At 56.6% G+C, this 22,062-nt stretch overlaps 1 protein-coding gene across 1 annotated transcript; it reads left to right on the forward strand.

The window, feature by feature from the left end:
• Positions 1-1,464: 1,464 nt before the first annotated feature.
• TRPV2 (transient receptor potential cation channel subfamily V member 2) lies at positions 1,465-20,328 on the forward strand. The gene is made up of 15 exons (XM_059668524.1): positions 1,465-1,674; positions 2,632-2,859; positions 4,928-5,061; positions 7,141-7,434; positions 7,999-8,297; positions 10,068-10,241; positions 10,527-10,682; positions 11,228-11,323; positions 12,169-12,239; positions 12,731-12,896; positions 15,831-15,897; positions 16,003-16,340; positions 17,291-17,418; positions 18,251-18,330; positions 20,159-20,328. Exons 2-15 carry the CDS (start codon positions 2,660-2,662, stop codon positions 20,251-20,253), a joined length of 2,298 nt encoding a protein of 765 aa, XP_059524507.1. The 5' UTR covers positions 1,465-1,674; positions 2,632-2,659; the 3' UTR covers positions 20,254-20,328.
• Positions 20,329-22,062: the final 1,734 nt, after the last annotated feature.

Raw genomic sequence — 22,062 nt, forward strand, 5'->3', positions numbered from 1 at the left:
TGAGGGTGTGTGTGACTCTGGCAGATGGAACAGCTTGTGCAAAGGCTCAGAGGCAACAGAGGAGAGGCTAACACGTGCTCAGAATGCCTAGAACAGTGCTGTCCAATAGAATGCTCTATGACGATGGAAAAGCTCTGCAATATGATAGCCACTGGCCAACCACATGTGACTACTGAACATTTGAAAAGGGGCTAATGTGACTGTAGAATTGAATGTTTAATTTTATTTTATTATAATTGATTTGAATTTAAATAGTCACCATGGCTAGTGACCACCATATTGACAGCAAAGGTCTAGTGCCGTGGTTCTCAACCTTGGCTGCACATTAGAATCACCCGGAAATCCTTTTAAAATCCCGATTTCTGGGCCTCACCCTCGGGAAATTCTGTTTCTTTGTTACTAATGTTGTGGCCCCACCCCATAACAAAGAAACAGAATTTCCGGAGGATGAGCCTCAGAAATCAGGATTTTAAAAAGATTCCCAGATGATTCTCATGTGCAGCCAAGGTTGAGAACCACTGGTCTAGGGTGTAACAGGGGTGCAAGGAGAGACCAAGGTGGGGTGATGGGAAGCCGCTCCGGGCTGTGCAGGGCTGTGTGTGGAGGATGCATTTTATTCTAAGCACCTGAGGAAACCGCTGGTTGGGGTGGGAGTTAAGCGGGGAGTGGGGTGACCTGGTTTTACTTTTGGAAGATACTCCAGTTGCTGTGAGGAGAATGGATTATGAGGGTGAGGGTGGGGCAGGAGTGAAGCGGGGAGACCAGTGTGGAGGTGGGTGCGGTCTCCCAGGGAGCGATGAAAGTGGCTTGGACCAGACACAGAGATACATTCGGTACATTTGCTGTGTGTGTGTGTGGGGGGGGGGGGGGGGGAAGGGAGAGAGAGGCCTCCTAGGACTACTTGGTTGGTGGCTGTGTCCCAGGCATCCAAGGCTGAGTCCAGACCAGGGCAGTACAGCAACTTCCCCCGCCCCCTTCCCCCCACACACAGCTGGAAGTCCAGGAGTCCTCTGGGCCCCTGGCTGGGAGGGGTTGGGGGGGGGGGCAGGAGGTGGGAAAGTCCCTTCAAACTGTTGGGTGGTGGGTGGGGTGAATTTCCTGGGGCATGTGCTGGGCTGAGCCTCTCCTCTTCCTCTTCCTCTCCTCTGTCCCTCTGTCCCTCTGTCCCTCTCCCCCTCTCTCCCTCTTCTCCCTTCTCCTTTCCATTGGGCCATCCACATCAGCTCTGTCCTGCGATGGGTCAGCCAGTTCGCAGCGGGAGCCACGCGGCTGTCAGGAGGCCCGGGGGAGGAAGGGGAGGGGAGGTGCGGTGTAGGGTGTAGTGGGCAAGGCTCCCCACCGGCGCCCGCGCCCTGCGCTCCAGGGCTGCCCCTGCTCCCCCCACGCCGCCCCGCAGTGCCAGTGCTCAGGCAGCGGGTGGGGGCGGGCGCAGGGCGTGTCCTCACGGGGTGTGGCCAGTGGTCCAGAAGGACAGTCCCTGACGTCCCCCGGCCCTGACGGGAGAGAGCACCCCAGATCCCACCTTGCAGCGGGCGCGCGGGCTGAGGGTGCGGGGCCCCCGGGAGCCCCCTCCGGCTGCAGCCCGAGGTTTGGGTGCCGCGCCCGCCCGGCTGTCAGCCTCCGGCTTCACTTCCTCCGCCGCCCGCGCCTGGCAGCCCCGGCTCAGCCTGCGGGGTAAGTCGGAGGACCATGCCGGGGTCCCCAGACCTGACAGCGAATGATGGGGCGGGACCCCCGATGGGCCTCTTGCTTCTCCAGGCCCGAGCGGGGCTCTGCTGGGCGCGCTCCCTCCGTCTGGAGCGGGGGCTCCGGCCTTCCCTGCGGGGATCAGGGGGGCTCCGGCGGGGCGGGGCTGGACCCCAACTGTTGCTGCGGAGGTTGGGGGTGGGGGCGGGGGCGGACCTCGGCCAGGCTGGGTGGGTCTGTCCCCAGAAGCAGCCCGGGGCGGGCAGAAAGGTGGTGCGTCAAAACGGCATGTGGAGGCACCCGGTGAGGTCCCCGCGCCGCCCCCCCACTTTGTCCCGAGAGCCGGCGGCGCACAGGGGGGCGCTCGGTGCCTTCAGCGGCGGGGCAGGCGGCCTGCGATGTTGGGGACGGAAGAGGAGCGTCAGGCGGGAGGCGGTGTCGCCAGGCTCGGCCACAGCTGCGACCTTGGGGAAGTCACTTCCCTTTTGAGCTGCAGCTGCCCTGGCAGCAGATGCAGGGTTTCCCCCCACCCCCAACCCCACCCCGCCAGCACCCCTTCCGTGGTGAGAGATGAGCGCCCCGCACCCACCGCGCTACTGCACCTTCATCTGCGGTGACTCCCGCTGGACAGAGTGTGGAAGAGAGAGGGCTGTGCTGGTGATGCAAACGCTTGCTACCGCCAGGCCAGGGGCTGTGGCCTCCACATCAGGAAGTCCTGGAGGGAAAGTCAGGGACACCTCAGCCCCTTCCCGTGGGACAGCGGCAAAGAGGCAGGCCTGTTGGGTCCTGTTTCCCCCTCTCTGAGGGCACCGCCATTCTCACACTAGAACTTCCCTTCCTCCTCATTCCTTCCTCGCAGCCCATCCCCATCCATGTGGGTGGGTGTACTCAGCGTCTAAACCCCTCTGTCTGCAGCCCAGGCAGACCGCCTACCTCTCCCCACAGAGGTTCCCGCTGGGTCGCCACCCCCAGGATGGCTTCCACCTCTGGCCCCCCAGCTTTCAGGCTGGAGACCTATGATGGAGGCCGGGAAGATGGGGCTGATGTGGACACAGGACAGCGGGGCCACGGGGATGAGCTGCCCCCCATGGAGTCACCGTATGTGGGCGAGGACAGGAACTTCTCCCCTCAGATCAAAGTGAACCTCAACTACCGAAAGGCAGCAGGTGCCAGGTAAGGCAGCAAATGGGGGTGCAGCTCGGGGTCCCTCACTTCCAGCAGAGCACTCGGTGCCCCTTCCCCACAGCCAGCGGGGTCCTCAGTCTGACTGGGACAGCTCCTGGTCCTGACAGGCTGACCTCTGCTCTGCTCTCTGGGATGGCCCCTTCCAGAACCTTCTCTATTCTTGGCCTTCAGTCTTCTGAGGTCATGTTCTTCTTCAAAGGGACATACTCTTCCAGCTCCAAGTGCTCAACTGACCCTTGCACCCCCCAGTTTATGCCTGGCCCCCACCCTGTCATGGCCCCTCTGACGGACGGTAGCAGGGGAGGGAGTCAAAGACGATTCTGCACCAAGGCTGAGCCTGTCGGCCAAGGGGTGTGGACTCAGACTGTGGACGGTGGGCTTCTGCTGGGAGCACCTTCACTTTGAGTTTCCTGTGATCTGTATCAGTTCAGACTGCATGAGAGCCCTCCTGCCAGGACTGACTCTTCTAGCCCTGCGGGGGTGGGGGGTGAGGCAAGGGGTGAGGCAGGGGGTGGGGCGGGAGGGGCACCTGGCATCCCCCCAGTGTGAGGTCTGACATACAAGGTCTGACCAGGAGACACTCCGTGGTCCGGGTGGGACTCTGCCAGGGAAGGCCCCTCCTTCCTCCTCATGCCTGGCACGCGGCCTCCAGCCTGCCTCCCAGCCCAGAGCCCCCATGCTGCCTGTGCTGGAGGCCCACAATCAGATGCAGACCCAGACAGGACAGGCTGCGCACGAGGCTGTTGGGAGCTGGGTAGCCAGCCCGACAGGCAGAATGGGCCCCGCGATGCCCTTTGGTATCTCAACCTGTGCCCCTGAGGGGTTTCCTACCCTAAGACTGTGATGTCACCTGAGAAAGGAAGTACTTTGTCCAAATAGACACTTCCCCTGTCTAGGCTCCCTGCAGGGCTCCCTAGTCAGTTGCAGAGCCCTTGGTCATGTGGCCACGTGCTCTGCGGGCAGATGATGGTGTGTGTGGCCAGGCGAGGCAGAAGTGCAGCTTCCTGGTGTGGAGGAGAAGGGCCTGGCCCTCTCAGTCATGTGGCTATGACTTAAAACACAACTGATCCCAACAATCCCCTCTCTTCAGTACCCAGCCATCACTTGGTTGGCCCATCCTATGGGAGTTGTGAAGCTAGGAGCTGAGGGTCCCCAAAGTGTAATAGTCCCTTTGTCTGTCCCTTCATAATCTGCTGGTCATGGTGCCAGGGGTCCCAAGGATAAGCTTGTCTCTGTGAATAGTGACGAGTCCAGGAGGGGCAGTCCTTCCCTTTCCTGTCAGCAGACACTGTGAGATTCTGAAGATTATAAGGCCCTTCTGGGGCCCTTCCCGGAAGTGTGGCTTCTCAGCAAGACTCCAGTGAGCATCTGCTCGGCTCCGGTGCTGGGCCCACGTGTCTCTGAGAAAGCGCTGTCTGCCAGCCTAGAATCTCTCTGGGGCTGTGAGTCAGGGGCTGGAGTTGGTTAGACAGGCCCCGGGGGAGCCCTGGGCCCTGCATCATGTGACTGGGGGGTTACTGTATTGCCTTGTTTGTCTAAAAGAGAAAGTAGTGATTCCTGACCCCCAGGCTGAAGTGAGTGCAGATACTGCATTACTTGTCCAAACATGGTTTCTGAGAGGAGGAGGGACTTTCCTGGATCCCTTTGTCAAGGCCAGCGAGGCGCACAGCCCTGATGGTCAGGGGCACCTCCTGCAGCCCTGTCCTGACCTGACTCTAGCTCAGGGGCCACGACAAGTCCCTATGCCGAGACCCACCCTGTGGGATAGTGAGCCTGTTGAGAGATCATCCAGGCACCTTGCAAATGACAAGGACCGATGCTGGGAACAGCTGTGACGCCTGGAGCCACAGACACGGGTCCTGGCCCCCCTCTCCAGGAAGCCCCACCCCCGCTCCTGGGCTCTGGCTCCGGGGTCTCCCGGTTTGCTCTGGGAAGGAGGCTCTCATGGTTACCGGCATGCAGTGCTCACAGGGCTTCCTGAAAGGGCTCCCAGGGTTGAGCTCCTTCTGGGGGCGTGGCTCTTTCACAGCATCGGTCACAAACCACATTCTTGCAGCCAGCTGGACCTAAACCGCTTTGACCGTGACCGGCTCTTCAGCGCCGCTGCCCGGGGTGTACCCGAGGACCTGGCGGGGCTACTGGAGTACCTGCGCACTACCAGCAAGTACCTCACCGACTCAGAGTACACAGGTAGGCCTGCCCTTCTCAGAGCCCGGGTCCGTGGCTGTGCTGGGACTGTGCTGGCATGTGGGTCTTGACCATGGTCAGGAGAAGACAAAGGGTGGGAGTTTCCTTTTCCTTTTTTTTTTTTTTTATTTAAGGGGAATGTTGTTAGCAGCAGACCCTCCTGCCGGAATGGCTGCAGGGGGCCCTGCTGACAGAGCCAAGGACTCCACTTACCTCCCACCACCTCACTGGCACCCGGCTGCATGGGTACTTGTAGGCATCCTCAGTGCTTCCTTTTTCTTTCTTTCTTTCTTTCTTTCTTTCTTTCTTTCTTTCTTTCTTTCTTTCTTTCTTTCTTTCTTTCTTTCTTTCTTTCTTTCTTTCTTTCCCTCCTTCCCTCCCTCCCTCCCTCCCTCCCTCCCTCCCTCCCTCCCTCCCTTCCTTCCTTCCTTTCCTTCTTTCTTTGATCTTTTTAAATAACAGCATTATTGAGATACTAGAGACCTGGTGCACGAGATTCGTGCACTTGCGGGGGTCGTCTCCTCAGCCCAGCCTGTGCCCTCTCACAGTCTGGGACCCCTCACTCCTTACTGCCTGCCTGCAGCGGAGGTGGGCGAGGCTCATGCCACCACTGCTGTGCTCACCAGCTGTGAGGCTGGCTCCTGGCTGAGCGGCACTCCCTCTATGCAAGCACACTGACCACCAGGGGGCAGCTCCTGCATTGAGCATCTGCTCCCTGGTGGTCAGTGCACATCATAGCGGCCAGTTGTTCTGCTGTTCAGTCGATTTGCATATTAGGGTTTTATTATATAAGACTAGAGGCCCAGTGCACGAAATTCGTGCACAGGTAGGATCCCTAGGTTTGGCTAGTGATCAGGGCCGATTGGGGCCTTCTGGCTGCCGGCCGGGGGCTCCCTTCCCCAGCTGCCAGTTGCTGGCTGGGGCCTTCCTTTGTTCTGCGCTGCCCCCTGGTGGTCAGCGCACATCATAGCGAGCAGTCTGTCTCCCAGTCGAACTCCCTTGGGGACAATTTGCATATTAGGCATATATATATTACACATATCATATACTTCACCCATTTCAGAGCATTCTTTACCCCAAATCTAAATATCTTTATTACTTGGGGCTAATTAGAAAGATAACTTGTGTGTTCTAGAAGATTAAAATAGCAATGAAATGTATAAAGCTGAGGGTAAAATGTCTGTGATCCTAGACTCCTGTCGATGGCTTGGGATACATCTTTTCAAACTGTTTAAATATGTTATGTGGCCCTGGCTGATGGGGCTCAGTTGGTTGAAGTGGTCCCATGCACTGAGAGTTCACAGGTTCGATTCCCAGTCAGGACACATGCCAGGGTTGTGGGCTTGATCCCCAGTAGGGAGTATACAGGAGGCAGCCAATCAATGTTTGTCTCTCTCTCTCCCTCTCCCTTTTCCTTCCTCCTCTCTCTAAAAAAAAAAAAAAAAATTAATAAAAACTTATTTTTAAAATATGTTAGGTGTATATTTACATAGATGAGGTCATGTATACACACTCATTTGTAATGAGCTTCCCCCCTGCTTACTGCATCTTGTAGCACTTTCCACTTCAGTATATATACCTCTGACTTAGTCACTTGACAACTGCAGTTTTCCATTTTGTAGCCGTACCATAATGTCATTAACTCACTTCTTACTGATGGTCCTTCAGGTTGTTTGTAGTTTTTGGCCTCCACATGGTGTGCCAGGCCCTTGGTGTGCTGAGCATTTTGCATATAATTCCGTTTGATCCGTACAATAACCCGGGAACAGTCCCACTTCGCAGGAAAACTGAGCTTGAGAGAGGCCAAGTGACCTGACTGAGGAGACAGAGCCATTAAGCGGGAAAGCCGCTTCACAAGCGCTGTGCCAATGTTATTGCACAGACCACGCTGCACGTGTGACAAATTCTGTCTGAGAACAATTGCTGGGGCAGAGACGGTATCCCCGGGCCGTAATCCCCAGCATCATGGCTGGCTCCCACCAGCCGCGTGTGGCCTCTGTCCTCCCGAGGGGCGTTTTGGCACTGGGCCCAGCTGCGCCAGGTCTGAGCACCCTCGTGCCCCTGCCCTCCCCCCTCCCGCAGAGGGCTCCACCGGGAAGACGTGCCTGATGAAGGCCGTGCTGAACCTTCGGGATGGAGCCAATGCCTGCATCCTGCCGCTGCTGCAGATCGACCGGGATTCGGGCAACCCCAGGCCTCTGGTCAACGCCCAGTGCACAGACGAGTACTACCGGGGCCACAGCGCCCTGCACATCGCCATCGAGAAGAGGAGCCTGCAGTGCGTGCGGCTCCTGGTGGAGAACGGTGCCGACGTGCATGCCCGGGCCTGCGGCCGCTTCTTCCAGAGGAAAAGCCAAGGCACTTGCTTTTATTTTGGTGAGGAGTCTTGATTAAAGCGAGGCCTGGTGGGCGGAGCGGGGTGACACACGGTTAATGGGTGGTAGAGCTGGCCCTTAAAACCAGCTCTATCTAACCCTGAGGCCAATGCTGCCAACCCCCAGGCTGCCTGCAGAAGCAGTTAGTCTTAAGAGATGTTTGTCCTTGTCTGGCCACATCCCCCAGCGGGGCCAGGGCTGGGGATGGCCGCTAGAACTGGCATGTGGCCCGAGTCAACCAGACAGGGCCTGGCTGAAGGGCATCTCCGTCAGGCAGCAGCGGGCCTGGGTGCTGCTGAAGGAGAGGAAGAGGCAGGGAAGAGGGGGACCCTGGTGGCTGGCCCGGTGCTGCTCCCAATGGCAGCGGTTGGTCCCTCTCCCTGTGTCAGAACGGGTACAGCTGCCGTCACCAGTGTTCACAGAAGGCACAGCTGCCCTCAGCGGGGCCGGGACCTCTGGCCAGTGCTTCATCCTTCCCCCGGGTGCCTGGCCGGCCTCCACGAGGCCTGGCCTCTGTCCAGGGAGTGTGAAGAGTAGGCGGTGAGCGCTGCCCCTTGGCCCCCAGGTGAGCTGCCCCTCTCGCTGGCGGCCTGCACCAATCAGTGGGATGTGGTGGACTACCTCCTGGAGAACCAGCACCAGCCTGCCAGCCTGCAGGCGGCCGACTCACTGGGCAACACGGTCCTGCATGCGCTGGTGATGATTGCAGACAACTCGGCTGAGAACAGCGCTCTGGTGACCCACATGTACGACAGGCTCCTCCAGGCTGGGGCCAGCCTCTGCCCCTCGCTGCGGCTCGAGGACATCCCCAACCGGCAGGGCCTTACACCCCTGAAGCTGGCTGCCCAGGAGGGCAAAATGGAGGTGAGTGGCTGCCCCCCCACCCTCGCCCCACCTGCCCAGGAAGCAGAAAGAGCCTGAGGAGGTGGTGGAAGGCAATGGTTTCCCCATTTTTCAACTGAACACTCCTGTTCTTAAGAACAGTTCAGCACGCACCTCTGCCATGTGTGTTTATTGAGAAACTGTATCTAACTACTGAACCAACATATTACATTATAAAGCACAGGGATTTTCCCCATTTTATTTTTAGTTTTTATTGAATTTATTGGGGTGACATTGGCTTCAGTAAATCACAGGCATTTTTTTTTTAAAGTCATTTGGGCCCTAGCTGGTTTGGCTCTGGATAAGAGCGTCAGCCCATGGCCTGAAGGGTATTGGGTTCGATTCCGGTCAAGGGCAGGTACCCCAGTTGCAGGCTCCGTCCTCCACCCAATGTATGTCTCTCACATCTATGTTTCTCTCTCTCTGTCTCTCACCCTCCCTTCCATTCTCTCTAAAAATCAATGGAAAACTATCCTCAGGTGAGGATTAACAACAACAAAAAGTCATTGGGGTTTCTTGATTAGGAGACAATCTACTCATGGCCTTTCCCATCCTGCCATTAGACTTGCTCTGGGTTTTCTTTACCTGGGTTGGTAGCGTCCTTTATACTGAACAATTAGCATTTTATTTACTCTCACAGGTGCAAAATTTTCTCCCAGCTCAACATTAAATAAAAATTTTTATGGTGCTTTGCCATACAGAATTGTCACCTTTCTAACTTTATAAGTTGTAATTATCCTTTTCTTTAGAGTTTTGTTATTACTTATTCCTCCGGCAAGGGCCTTCCTCTGTGGGGGTGATCCATCGTAGAGTGTCAGTGGGGTGGGCAGGGCCTACGTTTTTGGGGAAATTGATCGAAGGGCTTCCAGGCCATGCAAGGGCGCAGGCCTGAGGGACACACCTCCCCGCCCCCCCCCCCCGCATGAATTTCATGCACCGGGCCTCTAGTTTTGGTATAAAGAGTAAACACAATCCAGCTCTACCTTTTTTCTAAAATGCTTACCAGTTCTCACTATTGTCAGGGCTGGATTCATGGCTGACACCGTGTAGCTTACAAAATCCTGAGAGAGCTTAGAACACAGGCACTTTTAAAGGCTAAGATAGATGTAAACATGAGTAGAACTTTGGCTAATTTTATTTCTGCCCTCCAAGCTCCGGGTGTGGGAACCTCCCTTTGGTGCCTGGAGGCATGGCTGTGTGGTGCTGTGTGGCCTGTAGATGCTGCTCCCCCATCTGCCCCTTCCTTTCCCCCATTTCTCATTTGTGAAACCAAATTATTTCTCTCTCTCTCTCTCTCTTTTTTTTATCCTCACTAGAGGAGTGAGGATTCCCCCCCACCCCCATTGATTTTTAGCAAGAGTGGAAGAGAGGTGGAGGGGGGAGAGAGAGAGAAATAATTATTTCTGAGCCTCAGTGTGCTTTTCTCTTTCCTTCTAGTTGTAGAATTTCCACTCAGCCAGCCTTCCTGTGGTTCTGGATGAGATCCGTTTTGTCTTTTAGTTGTATTTTTGAATTTGTTGTGGGAGGCAGCAATTTCCAGTGTTTACCTATGCCGCCATCTTGGTTTCTCTACCAAATTGTATCTTAACCTGCTCTGGTTAGTGACCCTTTCTGAGTGTTTGTACATACAAGGACCCATGTGTACAGGGCGTGTGCACAGCAGCCGCAGTTCTGCAGACAGAGTACTCCCCAGACTCCCAGTCACGCTGGGAGGTGGCCAAGAGGGCCAAGCTCAGGTGATCCATCCTGCAGATTTTCAGACACATCCTGCAGCGAGAGTTCTCGGGACCGTACCAGTGCCTTTCCCGGAAGTTCACTGAGTGGTGCTACGGGCCGGTCCGGGTGTCACTGTATGACCTGGCCTCTGTGGACAGCTGTGAGGAGAACTCGGTGCTGGAGATCATCGCCTTTCACTGCCGGAGCCCGGTGAGCCCGGGCTGTCTGCTGGCCAGTGGGGTGTGGCTGCAGGCCCTGACCCCACACTCATCCCACCTGCCAGTCCCACCTGCTCTGGACAGGAGATGCCCTCGGCCACTCCCTTGTCAGGAGGGTGGGGTGGAGGCTGGTGGGTGGGGTCAAGCGGGGCTCCCCATCCTTTCCTCTCCTTTCCTCTCCTATCCTCTCCGTTCCCTCAGCCCTTGCACTGAGCCCATGAGTGGGCCCCTGTGCACACCTGCTGAACGTCCCCTGGCGCTCACATTCCCACCCCAGCACCGACACCAAATGGTGGTTTTGGAGCCGCTGAACAAACTACTGCAGGCGAAATGGGACCTGCTCAGGCCCAGGTTCTTCTTCAACTTCCTGTGTTTCTTGACCTACATGCTCATCTTCACCGCTGTGGTCTACTGCGAGCCTGCCCTGGAAAAGGCAAGGCTGGGGAGGGGCGGGGGCATACCCTGGGGAGGCTCCTGGAAATGGCCCTGGAAGAAGCTGGGACAAGGACACCCCCACCCCCAGCCCCCGCTCGTGCTGAGGCTCTGACTGCTGAGGGATCCTCAGGCTTCCCAGCCGGGCCAGTGGGTGCCAGCTCCGCAGGAGTTAACACTCACCATATGTGAGAAAGAGTCTGAGTGATTGACTTGTATTCACTTTAATTCAATTTCACAACAACCCTCTGAGATGAACCACTGTCCACATTTACAGTGGAGGGAAGGGAGGGACAGAGGGGCAAGTAACTCACCCAGGCTCACACAGGCTGTAAGTGTGGAGATGGGATCTGAACCAGGCAGCCCGGCTTCCGATTCCCCCTCACAACTGCTCCGCACGGTGGGCTAGAATCCAGCGGGCCTGCCCGAGCCCAGGTTCCCACTGCCGCTCCACAGCTCAGGCTCAGAGCGGGTCCTCAGCTCTGGCGCTCGGAGGGTGGGCCATTGGGAGGGGACCCTAGGTCCTACCTGAGTGTCTCCTCACAGGCCTTCCTCCCCATGAAGGGGACAGTGGGAAACTCCCTGCAGCTACTGGGCCACATCCTGATCCTGCTTGGGGGCGGCTACCTCCTCCTGGGCCAGGTGAGGGCTCCTTCCTCTCCCCACTCCACGTGGCTCCCAGCCTGCCCAGGGGCAGTGAGGAGCCTTAGAGCCAGGTCACCACAGGACCTTGGTTTATGGGGAAACTGAGAACCAGTCCCACCCTGACTGCCTCTGGGCGGTTGAAGGCCTCGCCTGCTGGGGCTGCTACCCTCCTACTATGCTTTCTAGAGCTGCAGTCGCCAACCTTTTGGACCTCACGGGCCACCGGTTGGCGACTGCTGCTCTAGAGTGCCCGAGGTGTGGAAATGGCTCCTATGACTCCTTGCCAGTGCCAGCTCTGCCCCCTGGGAAATCGAGCTGGAAGTCCCGGCCCCTAGGTCCCTGAGCTGGGGCATTCCTCCCTTGGGGAGCACAGAAGGTGGGGCTGAGCCCACTCCCCCAGCCGGGCTTCTGCCTTTGAAAGTGCTGCAAGCTCGCAGGAGACAGCTGGGCTGGCACTGACCCTCAGAGTGGGCAGAACCTGGGCACCAACTCTAGGTGGGCTGGAGCCCAGGGTAGTGCCAGGAGGCAGGGAGAGGGAGGGCAGGGAGCTCCCCCCTTACCATAAGCAGTGCATGAGCTCTGCTTCCGGATCCACACGGAGCCAGGAGGCCCTGGCATTGTCTTGGTGTCTGTGGGTGGCTGCACTTTTTGGAAACAGGGTCCTAACCTTTCTTAGCTGTCAGCAAAATTCATGAGCTCCTCTGAAATGTCTCAGCAGGTTCCCACATGGCGAGAAGGCAGGGGCAGGTGGGAGCCCTGCCCGGCCTTGGGGGTGATGGGGGCGGGCAGGGCTGTGTGTGGCCTGGAGAGCAAGTTTCCCACGCCTGTCCTTCCCCCCGCAGCTGTGGTACTTCTGGAGGCGCCGTCTCTTCATCTGGATCTCGTTCTTGGACAGCTACTTTGAACTGCTCTTGTATGTGGGGCCTCACTCCTCCTCCATCTCAGGGCCTGGAGGTGGTTGTGGCAGAGGGCACCACGCAGGCTTTAGAGGGGAGGACCCATGGCCGAGGGGCCCCAGGGGGTTGGAACCAGAGGCGGGACTCATGAGTCCAACTGTCCAGCTTGGGGTTCCCTACGCTCCCATCTGTGTAGCACATTTACTGACCCTCACTGTGCACGGATGGAGCCTGAACTCTTCCTATCTCTTGTCTCATTGAACCCTCACAAATGCTCTGTGGGTCAGGTGGTTACTGTTACCTCATATCCTGGGGAGGGAACTGAGGCCCACAGGGGTTAACTAACTTGCTTGGGGTGGAGGTCAGGACCTGATGGAGTCTGGACAGGTGGAGAACTCACCCATCAGACTGCAGCGGGAGAGGCAGTGGTGGTCAGCATTGGCCAGTGGGGTCTAAGGGGGTCTTGTCAAGTGGCCTGCAAGCTGACCCTGTCCCTGTCCCCATTCAGCCTGTTCCAGGCCCTGCTCACAGTGCTGTCTCAGGTGCTGCATTTCCTGGCTATTGAGTGGTACCTGCCTCTGCTTGTGTCCTCGCTGGTGCTGGGCTGGCTGAACCTGCTTTACTATACACGCGGCTTCCAGTACACAGGCATCTACAGCGTCATGATCCAGAAGGTGAGAGGCAGGGGTGGCCCCGCTGCAACCGGACTGGGCAGAGCTGGGCACCACACTCCAGCAGGACTCCTTTGGCCTCAGCAGTCAGGTGACTTCTTCCACAGCTCACCTGGGCAGAGGAGAACATGAGTATGTGCATCACGGACCCAGACACTCACTGAATATCAGCAAGAGTCTGGGTGTGCGCATACCTGCTCTCAGGGGGCTGCGCTCTGCCTACGTAAGCAACTACCTGCACTTGTGTGTTCGCAATTGTCCACACAGGAGCACGTGCATGCTTGCACACTGAAGGAGCAGAGACTATGCACACAAGCCCACTATATGCCTGGACATCTGGGCATATGGATGTGTCTGCATTTATTTATTCATCAAATGTTTAGGAAGTCCATACTATGGACCAGGCCCTGTTTTAAGTGTTAGGAATACACTCTTCTGTTCACTAACAAAATAGACAAGTCCATGCTCTTTTGAGGCTGACGTTCTCTTGGGTGAAATGAAGGCACCACGGAAACAGATGAGATTACTGACTGCTAACTCCTATGAAGGGAACACGGAGGACAATGTGATGGTGAATGACCGGGTAGAGGGCTTTAGATAGAGTGATCTGCAAGGCCCCTCTGAGGAGGTGGCGACTGAGACCTGAAAGAGTGTTTTAGCATTGACTCAAGGAAGAAGATTTGAGACAAAGAGAACAGCAAGGAAAAGGCAGGAGTCAAAACAAGGTTTAAGTGCTGAGATAGATTAGGAGGCGGGGTGTGTAAAGGAGATGAAGGTGAGGAGGGTGGGTGAGTGAAGGAGGTGAAGGTGAGGAGGGTGGGTGAGTGAAGGAGGTGAAGGTGAGGAGGGTGGGTGAGTGAAGGAGGTGAAGGTGAGGAGGGTGGGTGAGTGAAGGAGGTGACGGTGAGGAGGGTGGGTGAGTGAAGGAGGTGAAGGTGAGGAGGGTGGGTGAGTGAAGGAGGTGACGGTGAGGAGGGTGGGTGAGTGAAGGAGGTGAAGGTGAGGAGGGTGGGTGAGTGAAGGAGGTGAAGGTGAGGAGGGTGGGTGAGTGAAGGAGGTGAAGGTGAGGAGGGTTGGTGAGTGAAGGAGGTGACGGTGAGGAGGGTGGGTGAGTGAAGGAGGTGAAGGTGAGGAGGGTGGGTGAGTGAAGGAGGTGAAGGTGAGGAGGGTGGGTGAGTGAAGGAGGTGAAGGTGAGGAGGGTGGGTGAGTGAAGGAGGTGAAGGTGAGGAGGGTGGGTGAGTGAAGGAGGTGACGGTGAGGAGGGTGGGTGAGTGAAGGAGGTGAAGGTGAGGAGGGTGGGTGAGTGAAGGAGGTGAAGGTGAGGAGGGTGGGTGAGTGAAGGAGGTGACGGTGAGGGGGAGTTGTTGCCCATAGGAAGGGGTCTGGAGGCCCAGAAGGCTTTAAAAACTTTTTATTGTAGTAAAATGTACATAAAATTTATCATTCTAACCTTTTTTTAAAAAAAAAATTATCAATCCTCACCTGAGGATGTTTTTCCATTGATTTTTAGAGAGAGTGGAAGGGAGGGGGAGAGACACAGAGACACAAACATCAATGTGAGAGAGACACATCAGTGGGTTGCCTCCAGTATGCACCCCACCGAGGTACGTGCCCTTGACCAGAATCCAACCCGAGACCCCTCGGTCCACAGGCCAACGCTCTATCCAGTGAGCCAAGACGACTAGGCCTTAACCTTTTTAAGTTACAAGTCAGTGGCATTAAGCACATTCACATTGTTGTGCAACCAGGACCACCATCATCTCCAGAACTTCCATTATCCCCACTGAAACTCTGCACCATTGCCCTCCCCAGCCCACGGCAACCACATTTTTACTTTCTGTCTCTATGAACTTGATGACTCTAGGTGCCACCTATAGATGGAATCATGCAGTATCTGTCCTTTTGTCACTGGCTTATTTCACTGAGCATAGTATTCTCAAGGCTCATCAGGTTGTAACATGTGTCAGAATTTCCTTCCCTTTTGTTTTTTTGTTAATCCTCATCTGAGGATATTTTTTTCTATTGATTTTTAGAGGGAGTGGAAGGGAGGAAGGGAGGGAGGAGAGAGAGAATCATCGATGTGAAACAGACACATTGATTGGTTGTCTCCTGTAGGTGCCTCAGGGATCAAACCTGCAACCCAGGTATATGCCCTTGACCTGGAATTGAACCCATCACCCTTCGGTGCATGGGGTGACACTGTAATCACGGAGACACGCAGGCCAGGGCAGAATTTCCTTCCTTTTAAGATTGAATAGTATCCCATTGGATGGATATACCACGTTTTGTTTACCCCTTCATTCATCAATGGATACCTGAGTTGTCCCCACCTTTGATATTGTGAATAATGTTGCTATGAACATTGATGTGTACAAATATCTATTTGAGTTCCTGTTTCCAATTCTTTTGGGTATATACCCAGATGTGGAATTGCTGAATCATATGGTAACTCTATGTTTAATTTTTTTTACCCTGGAGGGTTTTAAGCAGGAAAATTATATGATCTGATGTAGATTTTTTTAAAAAAATATATTTTTATTGATTTTCTACAGAGAGGAAGGGAGAGAGAGAGAGCTAGAAACATCGATGAGAGAGAAACATCCATCAGCTGCCTCCTGCACATCTCCCACTGGGGATGTGCCTGCAACCCAGGTACATGCCCTTGACCGGAATCGAACCCGGGACCCTTCAGTCCGCAGGCCGACGCTCCATCCACTGAGCCAAACCGGCTTCGGCATGATGTAGATTTTTAAAAGACCTGTTTGGTCAGTGTGGATCCACAGGGCCTGTGTATGCACACACGTGTGTGTGTGTGTGTGTGTGTGTGTGTGTGTGTGGTGTGGACATAGGAACCCATGCTTGGGATCAACGCAGGGGTCTGGGGTCATGTCCGGTGGCCCAGCCACCCACCCCAGCTCCTGGTCCTTGTGTTCTAGGTCATTCTACGGGACCTGCTCCGCTTCCTTCTGGTATACTTAGTCTTCCTTTTCGGCTTCGCTGTAGGTAAGAGTTCCCCTCCTGCCCCTGCCCATCCCTCGCTGCCCTGTATACCCCCAAGTCTACCAGCTGGCCTCCCCAGGCTGACGACCCCATTCTACTGTCCTGCAGCCTTGGTGAGCCTGAGCCAGGACGTCCGGGACCCCAAGGTCCCCGCAAGTTCGAATGCCACGGAGGCAGCATGGTCTGGGGCAGGACAGGAGGACGGGGAGGGCAGCGAGGTCCCATACCGTGGCATCGTGGACACCGCCCTGGAGCTCTTCAAGTTCACCATCGGCATGGGCGAGCTGGCCTTCCAGGAGCAGCTGCGCTTCCGCGGGGCTGTGCTGCTGCTGCTGCTGGCCTACGTGCTGCTCACCTACATCCTGCTGCTCAACATGCTCATCGCCCTCATGAACGAGACTGTCAGCAGCGTCACCACCGACAGCTGGAGCATTTGGAAGCTGCAGGTGCCCCTGGAGGCTCCCCTCTCCCTCCCCAAGGAGTTCTGGGCCCAGTGAGGAGTGGGCAGGACCCAGCTGAGCTGGCCCCGGAGCAGATCCAGGGCCCTGGGTGGTCTTGCCTATGTCGGGGTGTCCATCATCCACTACTTCCTTCAAGGGCTGCTGTGAGGCTCGAATAAGCTCATATATCTGAAGCCCTTAGAACAGTGCCTGACACACAGTAGGTGCTCAATGTGTTAGTTATCATCATCATAATTATTATTATGTATTTCTTGAGTGCCTACTATGGGGCTAGGCACAGTTTTAGGTTCTAAACGCATAGCAGAGAACAAGACAAAGTCTGCCCTCATGTAGCTCCTGTCCTGTGTGCAGCATATACCGAATGTGTGGTTTTGGTGGGTGAGGCAGGCAGGCTGTGCCATCAGCGGTCCCTGCATCTGGGGCTGATAAGGCACCACCTACAGTGGAGGAAGCCAAAGCTGCTCCTTGACCTGGGAAGGCTGGGTGCAGGTCTGGGCAGTTTGTGTAGGGAGAGCCTTGCTTAGGAGGCTGGACTGTGCTACCAATTCCCTGTTGACCTTGGGTAAGCCCCTGTCTTCTCTGAGACTCCGTGTCCTTATCTGCAAAGTTCTGTCCCCACCTACTTTGTGTGTCAGTGGGCAGGCACACTGTGGGTTAGAGCAGATGAACTTCGGTACCTGTCGGTGTGACATTCTGGGGCCTGTAATGATGCAATAGCCAGTGACTGCCGAGCACTCTACATGCAGACTTCCCCGAAGCCCCCAGGCCTGTAAGTGGGGAAACTGAGGTTCATGGGGTTAAGGCCGACACCACGCAGGTAATCAAACACTGGAGCTGGATCCTGCCTGGTGCTCAGTGGACTTAGGCCTATACTTACTGTAAAGTGCGTGGCGCATCTCCCTGGCTGCTCTGTCTGATGTGTCCTTTGTCCCCAGAAAGCCATCTCTGTCCTGGAGATGGAGAATGGCTACTGGTGGTGCAGGAGGAAGAAGCAGCCGGCAGGGGTGAAGCTGAGGGTTGGCACCAGGCCAGATGGTAGCCCGGATGAGCGTTGGTGCTTCAGGTGAGTGAGGGGCAGGGGAGGGAGATGAAGGCCGGCCTTCCTCCTCTGAAAGCCAGGGACAGCGGCCAGGAGCCGGGGCGGTGGGAGAGGCAGGACTTAGGAGTGAAGGGGACTGAGCCTACCCTGGGAAGCGGGGTCAGGGATGCTGGATCTCACAGGTCAGGGGCTGCCACTGCCTGTCTGGCCATCTGCCTGTCCCTGTGGCTTAAACTGAAGGTCCCTGACCTACTTCTCTGGCCTGGAATTTGATAGTTAAGAGACCGAGAATCCAGAGGAACCTCAGGTTATAGCACACCAGCCTCGCTGCCGCTGGTCTGACCTGTCCTCCCAACTCCCACATGACCAGGGGCTACAACCCTTTCACAGAGAACAAACTCTTCCATGCCCGTGGGAGACCCAGCACTGAGAGAGGCCACTTGGTGACAGATGCACAGACAGAAACAGGCTTTCCGGAGATAAGAGTTAAGCAAGGAGAGGGAGAGTCTCAGGCAGGTAGCGCAGCCCACTGGGCCCCAGCGGGGACCCGGAGGCACACCTGACCTAAACGCTTCGCTGGACGTTCTGGGCACCCAGGTTGCTGGAGACCGCTTGCAGGGATAGGTGCCTGTCTCCCCCATCTCCCCGTGGGCAGCCGGCTCAGGACAGTGGCCACAGCTGCAAGGGCTGAGGGGGCTGGTGGTGGCCGGGGTCTTGTGGAGAGGGGCAGAGACCCATCCTCCTGGCAGTCCCTGCGTCCCCGGAAGGTCAGCTCAGCCCACCGCCCAGGGCCAGGGCCCTCCTGGGCGCAGCAGGCCGCATTGGCTCCGCAGCTCAGAGCTGCTCTGCCCCTCAGGTCGGAGGAAGTGAACTGGGCTGCCTGGGAGCAGACGCTGCCCACGGTGCGCGAGGAGCCTGCGGGACCAGGCGACCCTGGTGAGTAACCGTGTGGGAGACTGTGTTCCCATGTGTGTGGTCACATGCGTGTGTTTGCATGTGCGTGTTCGTATGTGTGTCTGCTTGGCAACATAGCTATGCAGAGTCTGGGGCAGGACCTCTGCTGTGGCCACTCCTGAGCTACACTCATTTGAATAGATGCCCCCCTGAAAGCGGTGCTCCCCCCACATCCCCAGCCCGCTGGCCTGGGAAAACCTCCAGGCCATTAGTGCTTTCGCAGCCCAGCCTGCACCCCGACCTCCTCGCCTGCCTTCACCTGCCCTCACCTCCCGGCTCTTCACACCGTCCCCTCCTCCTCGCAGGCTCCAACCCATCGCCTGCTTTCCCCATCCAAGTGCCAGGGCTGAGCCTGGAGCCCAGCAGGGGAACTGGCTGGGGAGGCCCCTTCCCACCATAGCACAGGTGGCATCTCTGGCCCCCACCGGCTCTGTCCTCTCGGCCCTGCTGACCGGAGCACCGAGCCTCTTCCCACCTCCAGCCGGTTCCTCTGTGCCTGTCCCGCCTCTCCGGGCCTGCGTTCTCTCCTTCCCAGGGTGTGAGAGCCCCCTTGTCCCCCTCCCTGCTTCCCACCACGGGTGACTCCTTCCTCCCACCCAGAGGCCTCTTCTGAGAACCAGCTCTCTTCACAGCACACCCTCCTGGAACCTTCGGTAGCTCCCATCTCAGCTTCCGTGAGCTCCTTCCTCTCCTTCCTCATCCTCTTTCAGAAGACTCCACTTGCTTGCGCCTCTGGCCCAACCCCTCCCACGACAGCCTCCTGGGTCTCCTAGGACCCCTGTAGGGGACTCGTCTGTCCTCCTGCTTCACAGCCGGCTGGCTTCCCAGGTCCGGGGTCCCTGTCGAAGCCCCTGGCAGCCCGGCAGGCTTCCTGTCTACCCGCTTTGTCCTTAATTCTGAGTCCTGCTGCCCCATCACTTCATTGCCAAGATTCTAAAGGTCAACTTGCTCCTCATCCTGCCCCAAGCATTCCATACCCCAACCTCACACCTGGTGCCTGCTGGGCCTCCACCGGGCCATCCCAAACAGGAACAGTGGGGGGCGGTCCTACCAGGCCCATGTCACTGCACCCTCTCCTCACCAGGGGAGGGCCTTGCCGGTGTCTTGCCTCCTGCCCGCATCTGGTCCTGGAGACCCACGGGCAGCACTTGCCCTCTGCCTGACTCCGCATCTGCTGACTCTGTGCTGCTGCAGGCTGCTTCACCTGCACCCCGACCTCCAGACAAGCCTCCATCTCCAGTGTCTCCCGCTCCAATTCCTCTTTGTAGGAAAGCTACACACGGCCCCACGACACATTGCCCTCCTCTTCCTGGAAGGCCACCCTTTCAGTGCGCAGGCCAAGGACCAAAGCTGCTGTCTACCCCCACCGCCCCCAGCTCTCTCCACGTGAAGCCAGTCCAGCCTACAGTGCTCCCTGTCCTTCGACTGCCTTGGGTCTTCTCTCTGCCCTTCCTGCTTCCCTGGGAGTCCAATCTGCCCCCGCCCTGTGGGTGCGGTCCCTCTTGCCTCAGCTCCCCGAGCACCTAACTCTCACTTCCCTCAGCTCTTCAGGGAGTGAGTCTTCAGTGTCCTGGTTTCTAATGAAAAAGTCTGTCTCCTGGGAGGAGGCCCACCCCAGGCACATGCAGGGGTTCAGGAAATGCTGTGGAAGGAGGGCGGTGGGGAGGGGCTGCTGGGGACTCAGGATCCCCTATGTCCACAGGCAAGATGTGGTTTCAGGGGGGTGGGGGGCCTTCTGCTGCTTCCCGAACACCTGCCTCCCGGGCACACACTGCAAGGGCCAAGTCCCAGTGTCTTCATCCATTCACAGGCACCAGGAAGAGCCCTGCCCCGGCCAACCGCCCCGGGAAGGACGGTGCCCTGGAGGAAGACCACTTGCCACTCCAGCCCCTAAAGTCCCACTGACAGACGAGGCCGGCAGGACAGCGCCAAGGAACTTTCCCAGGGAACAAATCTCAATAAATATTTTCTCAGGACTAACCCTACCGGAGAGATCCGAGCAAAGTTACCGGCCCCTAGGCTGGTCGACGTCTGCATGACTCTGTGAGCAGGAGCCCGTGTCTGGGGCTGGGTGCTCCCGCCCTCACCTGGGCCCAGGAGCCCTCCCCTGCTGCCCCCCAGCCTTGAGCTGTTCTCTTCCTGGGTGCAGGGAGCTGGCCAGGGGGCTCCTGTTCTGGCAGCTGTGTGGTGGTGGACATGCGCAAGCATGGCCTCCCTCCTCCCTCTCCCATAGCCCCAGGCACCTCCAAGACGCCTCTCAAAGCCCTTGCGGGCCTCGGCTTAGTTTGGACTCTGGAGTATTGCTTTCTCTCCCCACTGGCATCCTCCTTAGTTTATACCCTGGCAAGCCGTTCTCTCAGAGCAGGCAGAGGGCACTTGCTAAGACACAAGAGAACCGCCATACCTCTGTGCTCGGGAGGCTTGAGGCTCCCTGTGCGCACGGGTACTCTAGCTGGCACCCCCTGCACCCCGCGGTTTTGCCCAACATTTCCAGGCATCTCTCCCATACCCCTGCGGCCCCTCACGTTCTCCTTAGTACTTTCACCAGATTCTTCACGCAGGCGGAGGGGCCTCATGTGGGTCTGACCCCGTGACTTGGCTCTCTCTGGAAATGAAACTGGAAAAGCCGGTGTTCATGCTGCCTGTCACCGTCAGAACCAATCAGTAGAGACAAGGATTGCATCTTTATGGGTGTGATCTGAGAAGACAGTGGGTTATGTCCCCTAAAAAGAGTGTCTTCATCTCAGATCAAGCCGACCCTTTTTATAAGGAGAAGAAAAGTGTAGGTAAAGGGTTTGGAATTGAGGGGAAAACAGGTGAGGGGTTTGAAATTCAGGGGAAAAGGTGAATGGGATAGAAGCTGCCGTCCAGGGATTTTCCTAGCATCCCTTCACCTGCTGACGGGTGATTCTTTTCTTTTTCTTTTTTCTTATTGTTTAAAGTATTACATATGTCTTCTCCCCCCCACCCCCCACTCCCGCATTGACCTCTCCCAGCCCACCCCTGCTTTTTGTTTTTGAATCTTAAAGTATATTTTTATTGATTTTAGGGAGGAAGAGAAAGGGAGATAGGAACATCAGTGATTAGAATCATTGATCAGCTACCTCCTGCACGCCCCCTATTGGGAATTGAGCCTGCAATCCCGGGCATGTGACCTGACCAGGAATTGAACTGTGACCTGATTCAGAGGTTGACACTCAGCCACTGAGCCACGCAGGCCGGCCTGACCAGTGACTCTATCTGTACCCTGGGCGGTGGACATTCTTCCTCTGGAGCACATGGCTCAGATACCGCCTTGCAGTCCTCCTGGGGCGCAGAGGTCGAAGTGCGTGTGGTTCTCATGAAGTCAGGGCAGGTCCAGTCATAATTTCAGGCCCTGGAGCAATAGCTTTCCAAATGCACATTACCAAGCCTACTAAGTATATATCTGAAGCTAAAAATTTTTTAACTTCTTGAGTTCCCATCAGAAATTCCCTCCCTCTGTATCACGATCTCACTCATATGTGGACTCTAATGAACAAAATAAACTGATGAACAAAATAGATCCAGAGACATAGACGCATGGAACAGACTGTGGAATCTCAGAGGGAAGGTAGAGGTGGGTGGGTGGGAAGAGATCAACCAAAGAATTTGTATGCACATATGGACACAGAGAATAGAGTGGCGAAGACCTGGTATGGGAGGGGGCTGGAGGGGTCAATGGGGGGAAAAAGG

The sequence above is a fragment of the Myotis daubentonii genome, chromosome 16 (genome assembly GCF_963259705.1).
Source record: "Myotis daubentonii chromosome 16, mMyoDau2.1, whole genome shotgun sequence".
Lineage (NCBI taxonomy): Eukaryota > Metazoa > Chordata > Mammalia > Chiroptera > Vespertilionidae > Myotis > Myotis daubentonii.

Coding starts and splice junctions, on each gene's coding strand:
- TRPV2 (XM_059668524.1), top strand. CDS start 2,660: ATGGCTTCCACCTCTGGCCCCCCAGCTTTCAGGCTGGAGACCTATGAT. Junction 7,435..7,998: donor AGGCACTTGCTTTTATTTTG/GTGAGGAGTCTT, acceptor CTTGGCCCCCAG/GTGAGCTGCCCCTCTCGCTG. Junction 12,240..12,730: donor AGCTACTTTGAACTGCTCTT/GTATGTGGGGCC, acceptor GTCCCCATTCAG/CCTGTTCCAGGCCCTGCTCA.